Genomic DNA, 22,160 nt, shown 5'->3' with positions numbered 1-22,160 from the left:
CTTTCTGTTTTTTAAAAGCTACAAGAAAACCTGTCACTGTCTGTTTATTTAACAAATAAAGCATAAAGGGGTTAAAACACTAATAACAAAAAAACATTGCAGCTGACAGCTGGGAGTTGAATAATGGGAATGACCCCTCACCACTTGGCCATAATGATATATTTACGTTGGAGGCGAATATTCACAAGTTTGGTTCCTGGGATGAGAGGGTTGGCCTGTAATGAGAAGCTGAGTAAGTTGTGCCTATACTCTCTGGAGTTTAGAAGAATAAGGGTGATTTTTTTCTATTTTTTCATGGGATGTGGGTGTCACTGGCCAGGCCAGCATTTATTGCCCATCCCTAATTACCCTTGAGAAGGTGGTGGTGAGCTGCCTTCTTGAACCGCTGCAGTCCATGTGGGGTAGGTACACCCACAGTGCTGTTAGGAAGGGAGTTCCTGGATTTTGACCCAGCAGTGAAGGAACGGCGATTTGATCCAAGTCAGGATGGTGTGTGGCTTGGAGGGGAACTTGCAGGTGGTAGTGTTCCCATGTATTTGCTGCCCTTGTCCTTCTAGTTGGTAGAGGTCGTTGGTTTAGAAGGTGCTGTTGAAGGAGGCGTGGTGAATTTCTGCAGTGCATCTTGTATATCGTGCACATTGCTGCCATGGTACGTCGGTGGTGGAGGGAGTGAATATTAAAGGTGGTGGATGGGATGCCAATCAAGCGGGCTGCTTTGTACTCGATGGTGTTGAACTTCCTGAGTGTTGTTGGTGCTGCACCCATCCGGGCAAGTGGAGAGTATTCCATCACACTCCTGACTTGTGCCTTGTAAATGGTGGACTTGCTTTGGGGAGTCAGGAAGTGAGTTAATCATCCCAGAATTCCCAGACTCTGACCTGCTCTTGTAGCCTCAGTATTTATGTGGCTGGTTCTGTTCAGTTTATGGTCAATGTTACCCCCCAGGATGTTGATGGTGGGGGATTCAGTGATGGTAATGCTGTTGAATGTCAAGGGGAGAAGGTTAAATACTCTCTTGTTGGAGATGGTCATTGTCTGGCACTTGTGTGGCATGAATGTTACTTGCCACTTATCTGCCCATTCTCATTGAAATATATAAAATTCTGAAGGGGTTTAACAGGGTAGACACTGAGAGGTTGTTTACCCTGTCTGGGGAGTCTAGAACACGGGGGCACAGTCTCAGGATAATGGGTCGATCATTTAGGACTGAGATGAGGAGAAATTTCTTCACTCAGAGGGTAGTGAATCTTTGCAATTCTCTATCGCACAGACTTGTGGATGCTCCATTGCTGAGTATATTTAAGACACAGAGATAGATAGAGTTTTGCTCTGTCATGGAATCAAGTGATTTGGGAAGCTGGCAGAAAAGTGAAGTTGCGGCAGGAAGATCAGCCATGATCGTATTGAATGGTTGGGTAGCCTCGAGGGTCGAATAGCCAAATCCAGCCCCTATTTCTTAAGTTATGTTCTTATTAATAGAACGTGTAATTACAGGCCCATCAGTCAATCGAGCCAATGTAGGTCAATGAGCACAGGGGTGATTGATGAATGTGACTTCGTGTGAGTTAGGGTATGGGGCAGCAGAGTTTTGGACGACCTCAAGTTTACAGCAGGTAGAATGTGTGGGAACAGCCAGGAGTGCATTGGAATGGTTAAGATTAGAGGTAAAAAGGACATGAATGAGGGTTTCCACAGCAGATGAGCTGAGATAGGGATGGAGTTGGGCCATGTTAGAGAGCTGAAATAAATGGTTTAGTGATGGTGCAGATATGTAGTTGGAAGCTCATCTCCAGGTCAAATATGACATCAAGATAGTGAACAGTCTGATTTAGTCTCAGACAGTTTCCAGGGAGAGGGATGGAGTTATTGGCGAGGGAACAGAGTTTGGAATGGGGACTGAAGACAACGGTTTCGGGCTCCCCAGTATTTAATTGAAGGCAATTTCTGCTCATTCAGTATTGGACATTGGATAAACATTCTGATAATTTAAAGATAGTGGAGGAGTGGAGAGAGGTGGTGGTGAGGTAGAGCTGGGTGTCGTCAGTGTACATGTGAAAACTAACACTGTGCCTTCGGATAATGTCACCAAGGGGCAGCTTGTAGATGAGAAATCGGAGGGAGCCAAGGGTAGATCCTTGGAGGACACCAGAGGTAACGGTGCGGGAGGAGGAAGAGGGGCCATTGTAAGTGATTCTCTGGCTATAATTAGATAGAAAATAATGGAACCAGGTGAGAGCAGTCCCACCCAGCTGGACGACAGTGGAGATGTGTTGCAGGAGGATGGTGTGGTCAACCATGTCAAAGGCTGCAGACAGGTCGAGAAGGACGAGGAGGAAAAGTTGACCTTTGTCACAGTCACAGAGGATGTCAATTGTGACTTTGATAAGAGCTGTTTGGTACTGTGGCAGGGCAGAAACCTGATTGGAGGGATTCAAACATTGAGCTCTGGGAAAGATGGGAATGTATTTGGGAATTGATAACATGTTCAAAGACTTTGGAAGGGAAAAGGAGGTTGGAGATGGGACGATAGCTTGCAAGGACAGTGGAGTCCAGGGTTTTTTTATTGAGGAGAGGGGTGATGACAGCAGATTTGAAGGAGAGCAGGACAACACCTGAGGAGAGAAAATATTTAACAGCATCTGCTAACATGGTGACTAGAAGGGGAAGGGAAAGTACATTAAAGCCAAAGAGAGTGTAGATCGAATCATTGGTTTGGACTGGCATGCAGTTACATTGAGTCTGCATGGTGGGTGTTGGATGTCTATTGATCATTGATAGCTTCACAGATGAGATTGGTTTTGTTCTCAGTCGATACCAAGTCATCTATTGGATCGTGATCAGGAGTTTTCACAATTCCTCGAGCATGGACTTTGAGGCAATATTAGTTTCTAGAGAACAGACCTGGCAATAACCTGCTCTGGCGGGTTCTGTTAGCATTAACCTCGCCAGGTGTTAAATTTGCTTCCTTTTCTGTTTGTCCATTAATTATGTGTTTCTATCACTTCAGAATTTGGATTGCTCAGAGTTTCTGTGACACACAATTATTAGCTTTGTTTCGGGGATAATGATGTGTAATGTACTGAGTTAAAGGAACCGAGTCATCGCCCATTCATGATCATGAGACTTGATTTGGTCCTAGCATTGGGTGTTGCAGTAAACAGTAATGTAATAGTCACAAAATAATGTAATCAGATCCAATCTGTGATGATTTACATTTCAGAAATAAAAACATAAAAATTAGTGAGAAGGGAAATTAAAAAGGGTTGGGAGAAAACATAAGCTGGAGGGATCAACAGTAATTGTCAATGATTGATCATCAGAATATGATTGGATTGCAATGTGACAATATTAATAATCCAAAATAAACAACACGTCTCAAATTTCTCAATATAACCTGTTAATGAAATAATACCAGTGACATGATAATAGCAACAATTTGATTTAAGTAAATATAAGCAGTTACACTAATAGAATCTGATCTATCGCCATCTGTGCTCAAGATAAGAGAGAGTATTTAAGACACAACCTGGATCAAACGTTTGGTGAGCTGCTAGAAAGATTATCTCTCACCTGAGGCCATTCATCACTGTGGACGAAAAGAGTGTGAGATATCAGGACAGGAACAACAGGTCAGTGTGAGATATCGGGACGGTATCAACAGGTCAGTGTGAGATATCGGGACAGTATCAACAGGTCAGTGTGAGATATCAGGACAGTAACAACAGGTAAGTCTGAGATATCGGGACAGTAATAACAGGTCAGTGTGAGATATCAGGACAGTAACAACAGGTCAGTGTGAGATATCAAGACGGTATCAACAGGTCAGTGTGAGATATCAAGACGGTATCAACAGGTCAGTGTGAGATATCGGGACGGTATCAACAGGTCAGTGTGAGATATCGGGACAGTAACAACAGGTCAGTGTGAGATATCAGGACAGTAACAACAGGTCAGTGTGAGATATCGGGACGGTATCAACAGGTCAGTGTGAGATATCGGGACAGTAACAACAGGTCAGTGTGAGATATCAGGACAGTAACAACAGGTCAGTGTGAGATATCGGGACGGTATCAACAGGTCAGTGTGAGATATCGGGACAGTAACAACAGGTCAGTGTGAGATATCAGGACAGTAACAACAGGTCAGTGTGAGATATCAGGACAGTAACAACAGGTCAGTGTGAGATATCGGGACAGTAATAACAGGTCAGTGTGAGATATCGGGACAGTAATCACAGGTCAGTGTGAGATATCGGGACAGTAAAAACTGGTCAGTGTGAGATATCGGGACAGTAATAACAGGTCAGTGTGAGATATCAGGACGGTATCAACAGGTCAGTGTGAGATATCAGGACAGTAATAACAGGTCAGTGTGAGATATCGGGACAGTAACAACAGGTCAGTGTGAGATATCGGGACGGTATCAACAGGTCAGTGTGAGATATCAGGACAGTAATAACAGGTCAGTGTGAGATATCGGGACGGTATCAACAGGTCAGTGTGAGATATCGGGACGGTATCAACAGGTCAGTGTGAGATATCGGGACAGTAATAACAGGTCAGTGTGAGATATCGGGACAGTAACAACAGGTCAGTGTGAGATATCGGGACGGTATCAACAGGTCAGTGTGAGATATCAGGACAGTAATAACAGGTCAGTGTGAGATATCGGGACGGTATCAACAGGTCAGTGTGAGATATCGGGACGGTATCAACAGGTCAGTGTGAGATATCGGGACAGTAATAACAGGTCAGTGTGAGATATCGGGATAGTAATAACAGGTCAGTGTGAGATATTGGGACAGTAATAACAGGTCAGTGTGAGATATCGGGACGGTATCAACAGGTCAGTGTGAGATATCGGGACAGTAATAACAGGTCAGTGTGAGATATCGGGACGGTATCAACAGGTCAGTGTGAGATATCGGGACAGTAACAACAGGTCAGTGTGAGATATCGGGACGGTAGCAACAGGTCAGTGTGAGATATCGGGACAGTAATAACAGGTCAGTGTGAGATATCGGGATAGTCATAACAGGTCAGTGTGAGATATTGGGACAGTAATAACAGGTCAGTGTGAGATATCGGGACGGTATCAACAGGTCAGTGTGAGATATCGGGACAGTAATAACAGGTCAGTGTGAGATATCGGGACGGTATCAACAGGTCAGTGTGAGATATCGGGACAGTAACAACAGGTCAGTGTGAGATATCGGGACGGGAGCAACAGGTCAGTGTGAGATATCGGGACAGTAACAACAGGTCAGTGTGAGATATCGGGACAGTAATTACAGGTCAATTTGAGATATCATGACAGTAATTACAGGTCAGTGTGAAATATCAGGACAGTAATTACAGATCAGTGTGAGATATCAGGACAGTAATTACAGGTCAGTGTGAAATATCAGGACAGTAATTACAGGTCAGTTTGAGATATCAGGACAGTAATTACAGGTCAGTGTGAGATATCAGGACAGTAATTACAGGTCAGTGTGAAATATCAAGACAGTAATCACAGGTCAGTTTGAGATATCATGACAGTAATTACAGGTCAGTGTGAGATATCAGGGCAGTAATTACAGGTCAGTGTGAAATATCAAGACAGTAATCACAGGTCAGTTTGAGATATCAGGACAGTAATTACAGGTCAGTGTGAGATATCGGGACAGTAATCACAGGTCAGTGTGAGATATCAGGACAGTAACAACAGGTCAGTGTGAGATATCGGGACGGTATCAACAGGTCAGTGTGAGATATCGGGACAGTAACAACAGGTCAGTGTGAGATATCGAGACGGTATCAACAGGTCAGTGTGAGATATCAGGACAGTAATAACAGGTCAGTGTGAGATATCAGGACAGTAATAACAGGTCAGTGTGAGATATCGGGACAGTAACAACAGGTCAGTGTGAGATATCGGGACGGTATCAACAGGTCAGTGTGAGATATCAGGACAGTAATAACAGGTCAGTGTGAGATATCGGGACGGTATCAACAGGTCAGTGTGAGATATCAGGACAGTAATAACAGGTCAGTGTGAGATATCAGGACAGTAATAACAGGTCAGTGTGAGATATCGGGACAGTAACAACAGGTCAGTGTGAGATATCGGGACGGTATCAACAGGTCAGTGTGAGATATCAGGACAGTAATAACAGGTCAGTGTGAGATATCGGGACGGTATCAACAGGTCAGTGTGAGATATCGGGACGGTATCAACAGGTCAGTGTGAGATATCAGGACAGTAATTACAGGTCAGTTTGAGATATCGTGACAGTAATTACATGTCAGTGTGAGATATCGGGACTGTAATCACAGGTCAGTGTGAGATATCAGGACAGTAATTACAGGTCAGTGTGAGATATCGTGGCAGTAATCACAGGTCAGTGTGAGATATCGTGACAGTAATCACAGGTCAGTGTGAGATATCGGGACTGTAATCACAGGTCAGTGTGAGATATCAGGACAGTAATTACAGGTCAGTGTGAGATATCGTGACAGTAATTACAGTTCAGTTTGAGATATCGGGACAGTAATTACAGGTCAGTGTGAGATCGCGGGACTGTAATCACAGGTCAGTGTGAGATATCATGACAGTAATCACAGGTCAGTGTGAGATATCGTGACAGTAATTACAGGTCAGTTTGAGATATCGGGACAGTAATTACAGGTCAGTGTGAGATATCGGGACTGTAATCACAGGTCAGTGTGAGATATCAGGACAGTAATTACAGGTCAGTGTGAGATATCGTGGCAGTAATCACAGGTCAGTGTGAGATATCGTGACAGTAATCACAGGTCAGTGTGAGATATCGGGACTGTAATCACAGGTCAGTGTGAGATATCAGGACAGTAATTACAGGTCAGTGTGAGATATCGTGACAGTAATTACAGTTCAGTTTGAGATATCGGGACAGTAATTACAGGTCAGTGTGAGATCGCGGGACTGTAATCACAGGTCAGTGTGAGATATCATGACAGTAATCACAGGTCAGTGTGAGATATCGTGACAGTAATTACAGGTCAGTTTGAGATATCGGGACAGTAATCACAGGTCAGTGTGAGATATCGTGACAGTAATTACAGTTCAGTTTGAGATATCGGGACAGTAATTACAGGTCAGTGTGAGATATCGGGACTGTAATCACAGGTCAGTGTGAGATATCATGACAGTAATCACAGGTCAGTGTGAGATATCGTGACAGTAATTACAGGTCAGTTTGAGATATCGGGACAGTAATTACAGGTCAGTGTGAGATATCGGGACTGTAATCACAGGTCAGTGTGAGATATCATGACAGTAATTACAGGTCAGTTTGAGATATCGGGACAGTAATTACAGGTCAGTGTGAGATATCGGGACTGTAATCACAGGTCAATGTGAGATATCATGACAGTAATCACAGGTCAGTGTGAGATATCGTGACAGTAATTACAGGTCAGTTTGAGATATCGTGACAGTAATTACAGGTCAGTTTGAGATATCGTGACAGTAATTACAGGTCAGTGTGAGATATCGGGACTGTAATCACAGGTCAGTTTGAGATATCGTGACAGTAATTACAGGTCAGTGTGAGATATCATGACAGTAATTACAGGTCAGTTTGAGATATCGTGACAGTAATTACAGGTCAGTTTGAGATATTGTGTCAGTAATTACAGGTCAGTGTGAGATATCGTGACAGTAATTACAGGTCAGTTTGAGATATTGGGACTGTAATTCCAGGTCAGTTTGAGATATCGTGACAGTAATTACAGGTCAGTTTGAGATATCGTGTCAGTATTACAGGTCAGTTTGAGATATCGGGACAATAATTACAGTTCAGTGTGAGATATCTGGAATGTAATCAACTTTGACAATCATGATTGGCTCCCTGAGACTCGGCTGGATCCCTCCTGATGTGTGAGGTGTCCGGGACCTCAGTGGTTTGACTTTGCAATGTGTGTTTATCCATCAGGCAGGTGGGTGTTTGAATTTCCATTTTCAGAGTGGATTGTTTCCCACATGTTGTTCGGTATTAATTGTTCTTTATGTAGGAGGAAGAATGACGAGCTTCGCTGCCCATGCTGGACCCTGCATCCTCATACTCGCTGCCTTTGTAGGAGCTGAGGTATTGCCACCATTAGACAGGTAATGTGTGATGTTTCAAAGCCTCAAGCCACCTTTCCCTGTGATGCCCCGACTGTTTATGATGATACTAAACTTTACAGGCTTAATTGAGTGCACAATGGCGCAGTGGTGGGCGGCACAGTGGTGCAGTGGTTAGCACCGCAGCCTCACAGCTCCAGCGACCCGGGTTCAATTCTGGGTACTGTCTGTGTGGAGTTTGCAAGTTCTCCCTGTGTCTGCGTGGGTTTCCGCCCACAGCCAAAAGACTTGCAGGTTGATAGGTAAATTGGCCATTATAAATTGCCCCTAATATAGGTAGGTGGTAGGGAAATATAGGGACAGGAATATGGGATTAGTGTAGGATTAGTATAAACGGGTGGTTAATGGTCGGCACAGACTCGGTGGGCCGAAGGGCCTGTTTCAGTGCTGTATCTCTGAATCTAAAGAAAAAAATCTAAATCTAAATTCACATAGGTAGGCTCATGAAAAGGCTTGTTTGGAACTGGTAATCCAACAATAGTTTCCAAAAGGTCAGGGATTGGTTCTTCCTGTGGTGCTGGTGTCTCATTATTGGTTCCACATGGAGTCCCTGTTTCATGTTCCACTCAAGACCCATGCAGACGGACCCTCTTGGTATCTGACAGAGAGAGAGTGCTGCACTGTCGGAGGTGCCATCTTTCAGATAAGATGTTAAATAGATCACCCATCTGCTCTCTCAGTGGGATGTAAAAGAGCCGAGGATTTCTCCCCAGTGTCCTGGCCTCACACATCTGGTCAACATCTGATTATCTGGTCATTGTCACAATGTTTTTTGTCGGAGCTTACTGTGTTCAAATTGGTTGCCAGATTTCCTACATTCCAAGTGTCAGTACACTTTGTAGAATTACATAGAATTTACAACACAGAAACAGATGATTCGGCCTAACTAGTCTGTGCCAGTGTTCATTCTCAACATGAGCCTCCACCCACACTCTTCATCTCACCTTAACAGCATATTCTTCTATTCCTTTTCCTTCATGAACGTAACCTGTTTCCCTTCCAATATATCTATACTTTTTAAAACATTCTTCCACAGGATGTGGGCATTGCTGGCTAGGCCAGCATTTATTGCCCATCCCTAATTGCATTTAATTTATCTCAACCACTCCCTGTGGGAGTGAGTTCCACATTCTCACCATTCTCTGGGGAAAGAAGCTTCTCCTGAATTCCTGACTGAATTTATTAGTGACTGTCTTATATTTATGGACCCTAGTTTTGGGCTAACCCACAGGTTAAAACATTTTCTCTACGTCCATCCTATCAAATCCTTTCATAAGTTTAAAGGCCTCTATCAGGTCACCCCACAGTCTTCTCTTTCCAGAGAAAAGAGCCCAGCCTGTTCAATCTTTCCTGTTCTAGTATCATCCTTGTGAATCTTATTTGCACCTTCTGCAGTGCCTCTATATCCTTTTAGTTCTCTGCAGACTGGAGCTGTAATTATTGGAGCTGTTCACAGGTCTCCAAGTGTGGTCCCCAGTAATTCATTGGCTGTAAAGCTTCCAGAGGTTGGGAAAAGTATGACATAAATTCAAGCCTTCTTTTATTTCTCACATTCAAAATACAGGTCAATCTTTGAACGTTAGCAAGAAATTGTTGGGAGAATGAGAGTGGTGAGCTGCCATCGAGCAGATTGACCATGCATCTAAGTGAAGCTCCAGCTCCCTCTAATGGGGGCACAAGATTTGTCAGATCTCAGGTTGTTGGACTTCATTTATCTGAATCCGTGCTGAACACACTTTGTTACTCTTCCTAGACTCCTGATTGCCTTGAATCAGTCATAGAATCATAACTCCTGCTTAAAGTTACGTCGTCTATTTTGTTGCGTGTTGTTGTTATGTGTTGTTGTAGCGTAGCTAAGGCCTCCTCAATGATGGCGGAGCCCAGCACATCAGTGCCAAAGATAAGGCTGAAGCACTTGCAACAATCTTCAGCCAAAAGTGCCGAGTTGATGATCCATCTCGGCCTCCTCCTGAAGTCCCCAGCATCACAAATGCCAGTCTTCAGCCAATTCGATTCACTCCGCGTGATATCAAGAAACGACTGAAGGCACTGGATATTGCAAAGGCTATGGGCCCTGACAATATTCCAGCAATAGTACTGAAGACCTGTGCTCCAGAACTTGCTGCGCCCCTAGCCAAGCTGTTCCAGTACAGCTACAACACTGGCATCTACCCGGCAATGTGGAAAATTGCCCAGGTATGTCATGTACACAAAAAGCAGGACAAATCCAACCTGGCCAATTACCACCCTATCAGTCTTTTTCCTTTTTCATTCACGGGATGTGGGCGGCACTGGCCAGGCCAGCATTTATTGCCCATCCCTAATTGCCCTTGAGAAGGTGGTGGTGAGCTGCCTTCTTGAACCGCTGCAGTCCATGTGGGGTAGGTACATCCACAGTGCTGTTAGACAGGGAGTTCCAGGATTTTGACCCAGCGACAGTGAAGGAACGGTGATATAGTTCCAAGTCAGGATGGTGTGTGGCTTGGAGGGGAACTTGCAGGTGGTGGTGTTCCCATGCATCTGCTGCCCTTGTCCTTCTAGGTGGTAGAAGTCGCAGGTTGTCTAAGGAGCCTTGGTGCGTTGCTGCAGTGCATCTTGTAGATGGTACACACTACTGCCACCGTGTGTCGGTGGTGGAGGGAGTGAATGTTTGTGGATGGGGTGCCAATCAAACAGGCTGCTTTGTCCTGGATGGTGGCGAACGTCTTGAGTGTTGTTGGAGCTGCACCCATCCAGGCAAGTGGAGAGTATTCCATCACACTCCTGACTTGTGCCTAGATGGTGGACAGGCTTTGGGGAGTCAGGAGGTGAGTTATTTGCTGCAGAATCTCAGCCTCCGTCTGACCTGATGTTGTAGCCACAGCATTTATGTGGCTGGTCCAGTTCAGTTTCAGCTAAATGTCCCCCCCAGGATGTTGATAGTGGGGGATTCAGTGATGGTAATACCATTGAATGTCAAGGGGAGATGGTTAGATTCTCTCTTGTTGGAGATGGTCACTGCCTGGCACTTGTGTGGCGTGAATATTACTTGCCACTTATCAGCCCAAGCCTGGATATTGTCCAGGTCTTGCTGTATTTCTACACGGACTGCTTTAGTATCTGAGGAGTCACGAATGGCGCTGAACATTGTGCAATCATCAGCGAACATCCCCACTTCTGACCTTATGATTGAAGGAAGGTCATTGATGAAGTAGCTGAAGATGGTTTGGCCTCGGACATTACTCTGAGGAACTCCTGCAGTGATGTCCTGGAGCTCAGATGATTGACCTCCAACAACCACAACCATCTTCCTTTGCATGAGGTACCACTGCAACCAGTGGAGAGTTTTCCCCCTGATTCCCATTGACTCCAGTTTTGCCAGGGCTCCTTGATGCCATACTCGGTCAAATGCTGCCCTGATGTCAAGGGCAGTCACTCTCACCTCACCTCTGTTTAGCATCAGTTCCCATTTCTGCAGCGCACTGAACTATCCCAGCTCAGTCATTAGATCACAGTCTAAGGGCAACTAGGGATGAGAATAAATGTAATAAACAAACCCCCTGAGAAGAAATATAAGTTTGAAAGTCAGGGGACTAAAGAGTATAACCAGATCCATCCATCTAAAAGCAGAATATAGGGAGTTAGGAAGTAAGTTGAAAAGTAGGACCTCAAAGGTAGTGATCTCAGGATTACTACCAGTGCCTCGTGCTGGTCAGAGTAGAAATAGCAGGATATATCGGATGAATACGTGGCTGAAGAGATGGTGTGAGGGGGAGGGTTTTAGATTCCTGGGACATTGGGACTGGTTCTGGGGGAGGTGGGACCAGTACAAACTGGACGGGTTACACCTGGGCAGGACCGGGACTGATGTCCTAGGGGGAGTATTTGCTCAAGTGGTTGGGGAGGGTTTAAACTAAAATGGCAGGGGATGGGAACCTTTGCAAGGAGTCAGAGGAGGGGGGGATCAAAGACAAGAACAAAAGACAGTAAGGGGAATAAGAAAAGTGATAGGCAGAGAAATCAAGGGCCAGAATTAAACAGGGCCACAGTGAAAAATGGTGGGAAGGGGACAAGTAATGTTAAAAAGACAAGCCTTGAGGCTTTGTGCCTTAATGCGCGGAGCATTCGCAATAAAGTGGATGAATTAATTGCGTGAATAGATGTAAACAGGTATGATAAAGTCGGGATTATGAAGACATGGTTGCAAGGTGACCAGGGATGGGAAATGAACATCCAGTGTTATTCAGTATTGAGGAAGAACAGAAAAAAAGCAAAAGGCGGTGGAGTTGCATTGCTGGTTAAAGAGGAAATTAACGCAATAGTGAGGAAAGATATTAGCTCTGACGATGTGGAATCTGTATGGGTAGAGCTGAGAAACACAAAAGGGCAAAAAACGTTAGTGGGGGTTGTCTTTAGACCCCCAAACTGTAGTGGTGATGTTGGGAATGGCATTAAACAGGAAGTTAAAGATGCATGCGATAAAGGAACATCTGTAATTATGGGTGATTTTAATCTGCATACAGATTGGGCAAATCAAATTAGTCACAATACCGTAGAGGAGGAATTCATGGAGTGTATACAGGATGGTTTTCTGGACCAATACCAACTAGAGAACAGGCCATCCTAGACTGGGTATTGTGTAATGAGAGAGGAATAATTGACAATCTAGTGGTGCGAGACCCCTTGGGGATGAGCGACCATAATATGATAGAATTCTTCATCAAGTTGGAGAGTGACGTAGTTGATTCTGAGACAAGGGTCCTGAATCTTAATAAAAGAAACTACAAAGGTATGAGGTGCGAGTTGGCTATGATGGATTGGGAAACGTTACTGAAAGGGATGACGGTGAATAGGCAATGGCAAACATTTAAAGAGCACATGGATTAACTGCAACAATTGTTTATCCCTGTCTGGCGCAAAAGCAAAACGGGAAAGGTAGACAAACCATGGCTTACAAGGGAAATTAGAGATAGCATTAGATCCAAGGAAGAGGCATATAAATTTGCCAGAAAAAACAACAGACCTGAGGATTGGGAGCAGTTTAGAATTCAGCAAAGGAGGACCAAGGGATTGATTAAGAAGGGGAAATAGAGTACGAGAGCAAGCTTGCGGGGAACATAAAAACTGACTGTAAAAGTTTCTATAGGTATGTGAAGAGAAAAAGATTGGTGAAGACAAATGTAGGTCCCTTACAGTCAGAAACAGGGGAATTTATTATGGGGAACAAAGAAATGGCTGACCAACTAAATGCATACTTTGGTTCTGTCTTCACAAAGGAGGACACAAATATCATACCAGAAATGTTGGGGAACACAGGGCTTAGTGAGAGAGAGGAACTGAAGGAAATCAGTATTAGTAGAGAAATGGTGTTGGGGAAATTGATGGGATTGCTGGCCGATAAATCCCCAGGGCCTGATGGTATGAATCCCAGAGTACTTAAGGAAGTGGCCCTAGAAATAGTGGATGCATTGGTGTCATCTTCCAAGATTCTATAGACTCTGGAACAGTTCCCACAGATTGGAGGGTAGCTAATGTAACCCCATTATTTAAAAAGGGAGGTATAGAGAAAACAGGGAATTATAGACCAGTCAGCCTGATGTCGGTAGTGGGGAGAATTCTAGAGTCCATTATCAAAGATTTTATAGCAGAGCACTTAGAGAACAGTGGTAGAATCGGGCAGAGTCAGCATGGATTTACGAAAGGGAAATCATGCTTGACAAATCTACTAGAATTCTTCGAGGATGTAACTAGTAGAGTTGATGAAGGGGAGCCAGTGGATGTGGTTTATTTGGACTTTCAGAAGGCTTTCGACAAAGTCCCACATAAGAGATTAGCATGTAAAATTAAAGCGCATGGGATTGGGGGTAGTGTATTGTGATGGATAGAAAATTGTTTGGCAGACAGGAAACAAAGAATAGGGATAAATGGGTCTTTTTCCAAATGGCAGGCAATGACTAGTGGGGTACCGCAGGGATCGGTGCTCGGACCCCGGCTATTCACAATATACATTAATGATTTAGATGAAGGAACTAAACATAATATCTCCAAATTTTCAGATGTCACAAAACTGGGTGGGAGGGTGAGTTGTGAGGAGGATGTAGAGAGGCTTCAGGGTGATTTGGACAAGTTGAGCGAGTGGGCAAATGCATGGCAGATGCAGTATAATGTGGATAAATGTGAGGTTATCCAATTTGGTAGCAAAAACAGGAAGGCAGATTATTATCTGAATGGCTATAAACTGAGAGAGGGGAATATGCAGCGAGACCTGGGTGTTCTCATACACCAGTCACTGAAGGTAAGCATGCAGGTGCAACAGGCGGTAAAAAGGTAAATGGCATGTTGGCCTTCATAGTGAGAGGATTCGAGTTCAGGAGCAGGAATGTCTTGTTGCAATTATACAGGGCCTTGGTGAGGCCACACCTGGAATATTGTGTGCAGTTTTGGTCTCCTTGTCTGAGGAAGGATGTTCTTGCTATAGAGGGAGTGCAGCGAAGGTTTACCAGGCTGATTCCTGGGATGGTGGGACTGACGTATGAGGAGAAATTGAGTCGGTTAGGATTATATTCGCTGGAGTTCAGAAGAGTGAGGGGGGATCTCATAGAAACCTATAAAATTCTAACAGGACTTGACAGGGTAGATGCAGGAAGGATGTTCCCGATGGTGGGGGAGTCCAGAACCAGGGGTCATAGTCTAAGGGTACGGGGTAAACCTTTCAGGACTGAGATGAGGAGAAATTTCTTCACCCAGGGAGTGGTGAGCCTGTGGAATTCACTATCACAGAAAGCAGTTGAGGCCAAAACATTGTATATTTTCAAGAAGGAGTTAGATATAGCTCTTGGATTTGAAGGGATCAAAGGATTTGGGGAGAAAGCGGGAACAGGTTACTGAGTTGGAAGATCAGCCATGATCATAATGAATGGCGGAGCAGGCTCGAAGGGCCGAATGGCCTACTCCTGCTCCTATTTTCTGTTTCTATGTTTCTATGTTGGATAGATCTAAGTGCCTCCTTGCTATTCCTCTAAGCTTGAAGACATTCATCTTTCACCTGGTTTACTAAAGCGTTAAACGCGGGAACACAGTAAAGGGAGTGTGCTGGTAAATGTTTAAATATTTTGTTCTCATCACAGGAATAAGAGACACAGCGATGGATTTTTCAGCAGTGAGCTCAGCAAGTTGCGAGCAAACCTCGCTGCCAGAAACATTATAAATACACTGCTGAAGTCGAGAAGGAGGTGAGAAGTATCACTGTAAGACTGGATGTTAATGAGTGAATGAGGCATTAGTCAGTCTGTCCTGACACTCTGATACTTTCTCACCCAGTTTAGAGACTGATGGAATGGGAAACGCACCATTGGTGGACACTGTGTTCCCCTCCAGATACTCTGATTACTTCAGGAGACAAGGCAAGGTGGAACAACTAGCAGCTTTATTACAAACGTTTCAACCAATTGAAAGAAGGTAATTTTAATGTTATTAATTGTCAAACTGTGGACATACAGTCCTACACATTAGAGAGTGAAAATTCTTACTGTCCATTTGAATTGCCTTGAAATATTATTTAACCATGTCATGGGAAATGTTTTGAATGTGATGTTCTTCTGTGTTAATTGTTATATTTTACCAGAAACTCAGTGAGAATAGTCGCAACTGCATGATTCCCTGTTAAAGATACATCAAGTTTCTGGGAGGAAATTGCACACTTGGATCGAACTATGCAGCCACAATATTTTTGCATATTTTCTCGTATTCATCAACAGGCAGAGTGTACCTCTCTCATAAACCCAGTGACCCATTCCCTAGCAAACTGACACTGGGGTATATGGTAGGGAATGGGCCAAAGATTCCACAGGGATTCACAGTCCCTGTCCCTGTGTGCAGGTTATAATCCTTTTGCTGTTTGTGGGATCTTGCTGTGCACAAATTGGTTGCCATGCTTTACATTACAACAGTGGCTATACTTCTTACAGACAATGTCCCAGACTCTGCCATCACCATACCTTTAAGTAGCTTTAAGTTGAGGGGTGATAGATATAGGACAGATGTCAGAGGTAGTTTCTTTACTCAGAGAGTAGTAGGGGCGTCGAACGCCCTGCCTGCAACAGTAGTAGACTCGCCAACTTTAAGGGCATTTAAGTGGTCATTGGATAGACATATGGATGAAAATGGAATAGTGTAGGTCAGATGGTTTCACAGGTCGGCGCAACATCGAGGGCCAAAGGGCCTGTACTGCGCTGAAATGTTCTAATTCTAATTCTAATTCTAATACCCGGGTATGTTCTGTCCCACCAGCAGGACAGACCAACCAGAGGTGGCAGCACAGTGGTATACAGTCGGGAGAGAGTTGCCCTGGGAGTCTTCAACATCGACTCCGGACCCCATGATGTCTCATGGCATCAGGTCAAACATGGGCAAGGTAACCTCCTGCTGATTACCACCTACCGCCCTCCCTCAGCTGATGAGTCAGTACTCCTCCATGTTGAACAGCACTTGGAGGAAGCACTGAGGGTGGCAAGGGCACAGAATGTACTCTGGGTGGGGGACTTCAATGTCCATCACCAAGAGTGGCTCAGTAGCAACAGTATTGACCGAGCTGGCCGAGTCCTAAAGGACATATCTGCTAGACTGGGTCTGCGGCAGGTGGTGAGGGAATCAACAGGAAGGGAAAAACCTACTTGACCTCGTCCTCACCAAACTGCCTACTGCTGATGCTTCTGTCCATCACTGTATTAGTAGGAGTGACCACCGCACGATCCTTGTGGAAATGAAGACCCACCTTCACATTGAGGATACCCTCCATCGTGTTGTGTGGCACTATCACTGTGCTAAATGGGATAGATTTCGAACAGATCTAGCAATGCAAAACTCGGCATCCATGAGGTGCTGTGGGCCATCAGCAGCAGCAGAATTGTACTCAACCACAATCTGTAACCTCATGGCCCGGCATATCCCCCACTCTACCATTACCATCAAGCCAGGAGACCAACCCTGGTTCAATGAAGAGTGCAGGAGGGCATGCCAGGAGCAGCACCAGGCATACCTCAAAATGAGGTGTCAACCTGGTGAAGCTACAACCCAGGACTACTTGCATGCCAAACTGCGTAAGCAGCAAGCGATAGACAGAGCTAAGTGATCCCATAACCAACGGATCAGATCTAAGTGTGGAGTTTTGCAAGTTCTCCCTGTGTCTGCGTGGGTTTTCTCCGGGTGCTCCGGTTTCCTCCCACAAGCCAAAAGACTTGCAGGTTGATAGGTAAATTGGCCATTATAAATTGTCACTAGTATAGGTAGGTGGTAGGGAAATATAGGAATAGGTGGGGATGTTTGGTAGGAATAGGTGGGGATGTTTGGTAGGAATATGGGATTAGTGTAGGATTAGTATAAATGGGTGGTTGATGTTCGGCACAGACTCGGTGGGCCGAAGGGCCTGTTTCAGTGCTGTATCTCTAATCTAAATCTAATCTAATCTAATCTAAGCTCTGTAGTCCTGCCGTGAATGATGGTGGACAATTAAACAACTAACTGGAGGAGGTGACTCCACAAATATCCCCATCCTCAATGATGGGGGAGCCCAGCACATCAGTGCGAAAGATAAGGTTGAAGCATTTGCAACAATCTTCAGCCAGAAGTGCCAAGTGGATGATTCTTCTTGACCTCCTCCTGAAGTCCCCAGCATCAGATGCCAGACTTCAGCCAATTCGATTCACTCTGCGTGATATCAAGAAACGACTGAAGGCACTGGATACTGCAAAGGCTATGGTCCCTGACAATATTCCGGCAATAGTACTGAAGACCTGTGCTCCAGAATGTGCTGCGCCCCTAGCCAAGCTGTTCCAGTACAGCTACAACACTGGCATCTACCCGGCAATGTGGAAAATTGCCCAGGTATGTCCTGTACACAAAAAGCAGGACAAGTCCAACACGGCCAATTACCGCCCCATCAGCCTACTCTCAATCATCAGTAAAGTGATGGAAGGTGTCATCAACAGTGCCATCAAGCGGCACTTGCTTAGCAATAACTTGCTCAGCGACGCTCAGTTTGGGTTCCGCCAAGGTCACTCAGCTCCTGACCTCATTACAGCCTTGGTTCAAATATGGACAAAAGAGCTGAACTCAAGAGATGAGGTGACAGTGACTGGCCTTGACATCAAGGAAGCATTTGACCGAGTATGGCATCACAAAACTGAATGCAGTGGGAATCAGGTGATAAAATCTTCACAGGTTGGAGTCATACCTAGCGCAAACGAAGATGGTTGTGGTTGTTGGAGGTCAATCATCTCAGCTCCAGGACATCACTGTAGGACTTCCTCAGGGTAGTGTCCTAGGCCCAACCATCTTCAGCTGCTTCATCAATGATCTTCCTTCAATCATAAGGTCAGAAGTGGGGATGTTCGCTGATGATTGCACAATGTTCAGCACCATTCGTGACTGATAGATACTGAAGCAGTCTGTGTTGAAATGCAGCAAGACCTGGACAATATCCAGGCTTGGGCTGATAAGTGGCAAAAACATTTGTGCACACAAGTGCCAGGCAATGACCATCTCCACCAAGAGAGAATCTAACCATCTCCCCTTGACATTCAATGGCATTACGATCGCTGAATCCCCCTCTATCAACATCCTAGGGGCTACCATTGACCAGAAACTGAACTGGAGTAGCCATATAAATACTGTGGCTACAAGAGCAGGTCAGAGGCTAGGAATCCTGCAGCGAGTAACTCACCTCCTGACTCCCCAAAGCCTGTCCACCATCTACAAGGCACAGGTCAGGAATGTGATGGAATACTCTCCACTTGCCTGGATGGGTGCAGCTCCAACAACACTCAAGAAGCTCAACACCATCCAGGACAAAGAAACCCACTTGATTGGCACCCCATCCACAAACATTCACTCCCTTCACCACCGACGCACAGTGGCAGCAGTGTGTACCATCTACAAGATGCACTGCAGCAACGCACCAAGGCTCCTTAAACATCACCTTCCAAACCCGAGACCTCTACCAACTAGAAAGACAAGGGCAGCAAATACATGGGAAGACCACAACCTGCAAGTTCCCCTCCGAGCCACACACCATCCTGACTTGGAACTATATTGCCGTTCCTTCACTGTCGCTGGGTCAAAATCCTGGAACTCCCTTCCGAACAGCACTGTGGGTGTACCTACCTCACATGGACTGCAGCGGTTCAAGACAGCAGCTCACCACCACCTTCTCAATGGCAATTAGGGATGGGCAATAAATGCTGACCTGGCCAGTGACACCCACATCAATGAATGAATATTTAAAAAAACTTCAAAAATTTTTCATTGGCTATAACCAGGGGTTGTGAAAGGTGCTATAGAAATGCAAGTTTTTCTTTATATTAGCAGCATCTGAATCTGCCCACCCAGTCCCATCACTGCTACAAAGCATCCATTTCCCAAGAAATGTTATTTAATTTATTCCATCCGTTGAGAAGACCCTCCTGTGGGACAGTATAATAATATCACTCATCTCTCCTACTGCGACACTCAAACTCCACACAAATAAAACTGAAATTCACCTGAACCCGAGTTAATGTAAATTGTTGACAATTATTCCAACATATTTTCCTAATCAGTAAAACCATGAATGATATCTGCTCAATGTTTTCAGTGATGAAGAGAATCCTGCGGCTGTCAAATGGGCAGAGGCTGGAATGAACAAGCTTTGTACCGATTGGTTCCACAGTTATTTGCTCAACAAAAGGTATAACTTCGAGACTGACTGCATTTAAACAAGAATCTCTAAAACCATTTCAATTCTCTTCATAATGTACAATGATGGAATTGTATTGTGTATCGAGGTGAAGCAGAATGTTTGACTTAGATTTTCACCTTCAGTGTCTAACAGACTGGATCCTAAAACCTCTTCCACCAATTGCCTCAGCTTTTCACACCAGCTCTCCAATATTTCCAGAATGTGCAACCATCCCTCAGTTCCCCAATCCCAGCAACTCCCTATCAATTGCCCCATATATCACTGTCCCCTCCCAATCTCTTCGGTAGTCCCTTGCGAACGAGGATGACTTGTTTCCACTCCACCTCTTGGGTTCTGAGATAGCTGATAAGTCCACGCATGAACTCCCAATAGTCCTGTGCCTGTACAGTGTCTTGCCCAATGCTCCCAGTGTCCAGACTGTGGCTACTGCCACACCCCACCACCTTCCTGCTCTCAATAGTCTCTGCACCCATCTTTCACTATTCCCACATCTAGCAACACCACCCCACCCCCCAACACTTCAACTTTCTGAATGCATCACTCCCAGAAATCCTAAGTCCTGGAATTCCTTCTGCTATCTCATTTCCCAATATGCTTTCCTCTTATTTTCCAGATACAAAAGGGGCAGTAGAGAATAGAGTGGATCCCACTCACTCTCCCTTTGCTTTGCTGGAGAGTGAGAACAGGGGAAAAGTTGGAAAGGAAAGGAGACTGAATCCCAGCTCAACCAGCACCCAGAGCAGTGTAGGTTGGAAACAGAAATACAAACAGCAACATACAAGGAGCCCTTGTGCCAAGGGCTGCAGTTGAACAGGTGCCCGAGTACAAACTGCCATGTGAACTATTGATTCACAATAGACACCAGAGTGTCCGTAGGTTGATTAACTGTGGGCAGAGGCAGATTATCCAATGTAGAAAGTACTAATATGGTCAAATTAAACGGGACACACTGAGCATTAGTGTGAGCTCTGGTATGAGTGTGAGCATTCCCGTCTCTGGGTGGGAAGCTGAAGGGTTTGAGCTCCGCTCTAGACAGCTCCAGTGACTGAGACTGGGTTACGGTCTCCAAATGGACATCCAGCAGGACTGAGGAGGACTGAGTGGCCTCTGGCTCAGGTGTCATATTCCCACCTTGGCGTCAGGAGGGTTGGGTTCGAGCCTCACTCCAGCCAGTAGCAGTGAGTGGAGTCTGGAGTACTTGCTCTGAATACTGGCTGACATCTAACGGGGATACTAGTGTCTGATAGGAGCAGGCAGCATTGGAAAGGAGAGGTGAGACTTTTGATCCCTGATCCACTTCGGGGACGATACTCCAAAGATAAAAACTGGGATGGAGACAACAGGCTTATCTCCTCTTCCCTATTGCGTGGCTCAAGGACTTAGGACCTGTCCTATGGGGGAAAACCCCATGACTGAACACTGAGATTGTCGGGCTGTGTGCATGTTTATGTTCATGGATGTTACTTCGGGGATGACTCTAAAATATCTTCATTTCTACACAGTCATTCTGAGATGGAAGTGAGGGAAATGGATCATGTGACTGGCGAGTTTCTGTGCCCTGCTTTCACACAGATGATGGCAGATATGAGACCAGATGCTGTACCACTAACTCCCAATCTGTCAAAGAAATAGTCTCTCATGAAGTTTGTGCTGGAGTCACTTCTCTGTCTATTTCAAACCCAATCATTCATTCTTTGTTGGTGTGCAGGCAAACAGGTCATGGGTCACGTGTTGTTTAGAGGTGCTTTTGATTTGACTCTTATATTTGGTTTATATTCACATTTAGATGGATGTTTCTGTATTTCAAGATGTTTCTCTTGTTACTGAATTCAAGCACAGAATAAATATAAAACAATTCCTAGCAACATTTGATTGGTTTCTGATTTATCGCAAGCAATAAACGTTGAACAGATTTACATTATAACAAAGACAAGGGGGGGTAAAAACCAGTCCAAGTCCATATCTGGGCTAGTTTTTCACAAATTTTTCGGAAGGGACTCTTATTTTCAGATTTCAATTGATTCAACACTGGTTTCAGGCAGCCATGAAGGAGGCCTTATAACAGCAAGGACCAATGGGGTGGCATAGATCGCACACAGGATCTCACACCCAGAAATTTGCACATGCTGTACCTTTTTTATGCCTGAAAAATGGGCAAAACATATACCAGTTACTACCCGTAATATTCCAATCAACTTTTCCCATTACAAATTCCCACATCCATATTTATAATGACAACTGCCCATGTAAACAGGTCACGCTGTAATGACACCTTCCTACCAGTGGCTACAGAAGGATT

General features: G+C 44.8%; 1 protein-coding gene across 1 annotated transcript; it reads left to right on the top strand.

The window, feature by feature from the left end:
• The first annotated feature begins 1,618 nt into the window (after positions 1-1,618).
• Positions 1,619-21,714, top strand: LOC137376925 (uncharacterized). The gene is made up of 7 exons (XM_068045879.1): positions 1,619-1,664; positions 1,993-2,151; positions 8,037-8,130; positions 15,255-15,359; positions 15,448-15,585; positions 19,757-19,849; positions 21,364-21,714. The coding sequence occupies exons 1-7, from the start codon at positions 1,619-1,621 to the stop codon at positions 21,491-21,493; spliced, it is 765 nt and encodes a 254-aa protein (XP_067901980.1). The 3' UTR covers positions 21,494-21,714.
• Positions 21,715-22,160: the final 446 nt, after the last annotated feature.

The sequence above is a fragment of the Heterodontus francisci genome, chromosome 14 (assembly GCF_036365525.1).
Source record: "Heterodontus francisci isolate sHetFra1 chromosome 14, sHetFra1.hap1, whole genome shotgun sequence".
Classification (NCBI taxonomy): Eukaryota; Metazoa; Chordata; class Chondrichthyes; order Heterodontiformes; family Heterodontidae; genus Heterodontus; species Heterodontus francisci.
The sequence above is the reverse complement of the archived record's forward strand: the minus strand, read 5'-3'. Positions and strand labels throughout refer to the sequence as shown.

Coding starts and splice junctions, on each gene's coding strand:
- LOC137376925 (XM_068045879.1), top strand. CDS start 1,619: ATGTGTGGGAACAGCCAGGAGTGCATTGGAATGGTTAAGATTAGAG. Junction 15,360..15,447: donor CTGCTGAAGTCGAGAAGGAG/GTGAGAAGTATC, acceptor TTTCTCACCCAG/TTTAGAGACTGATGGAATGG. Junction 15,586..19,756: donor TTTCAACCAATTGAAAGAAG/GTAATTTTAATG, acceptor CAATGTTTTCAG/TGATGAAGAGAATCCTGCGG.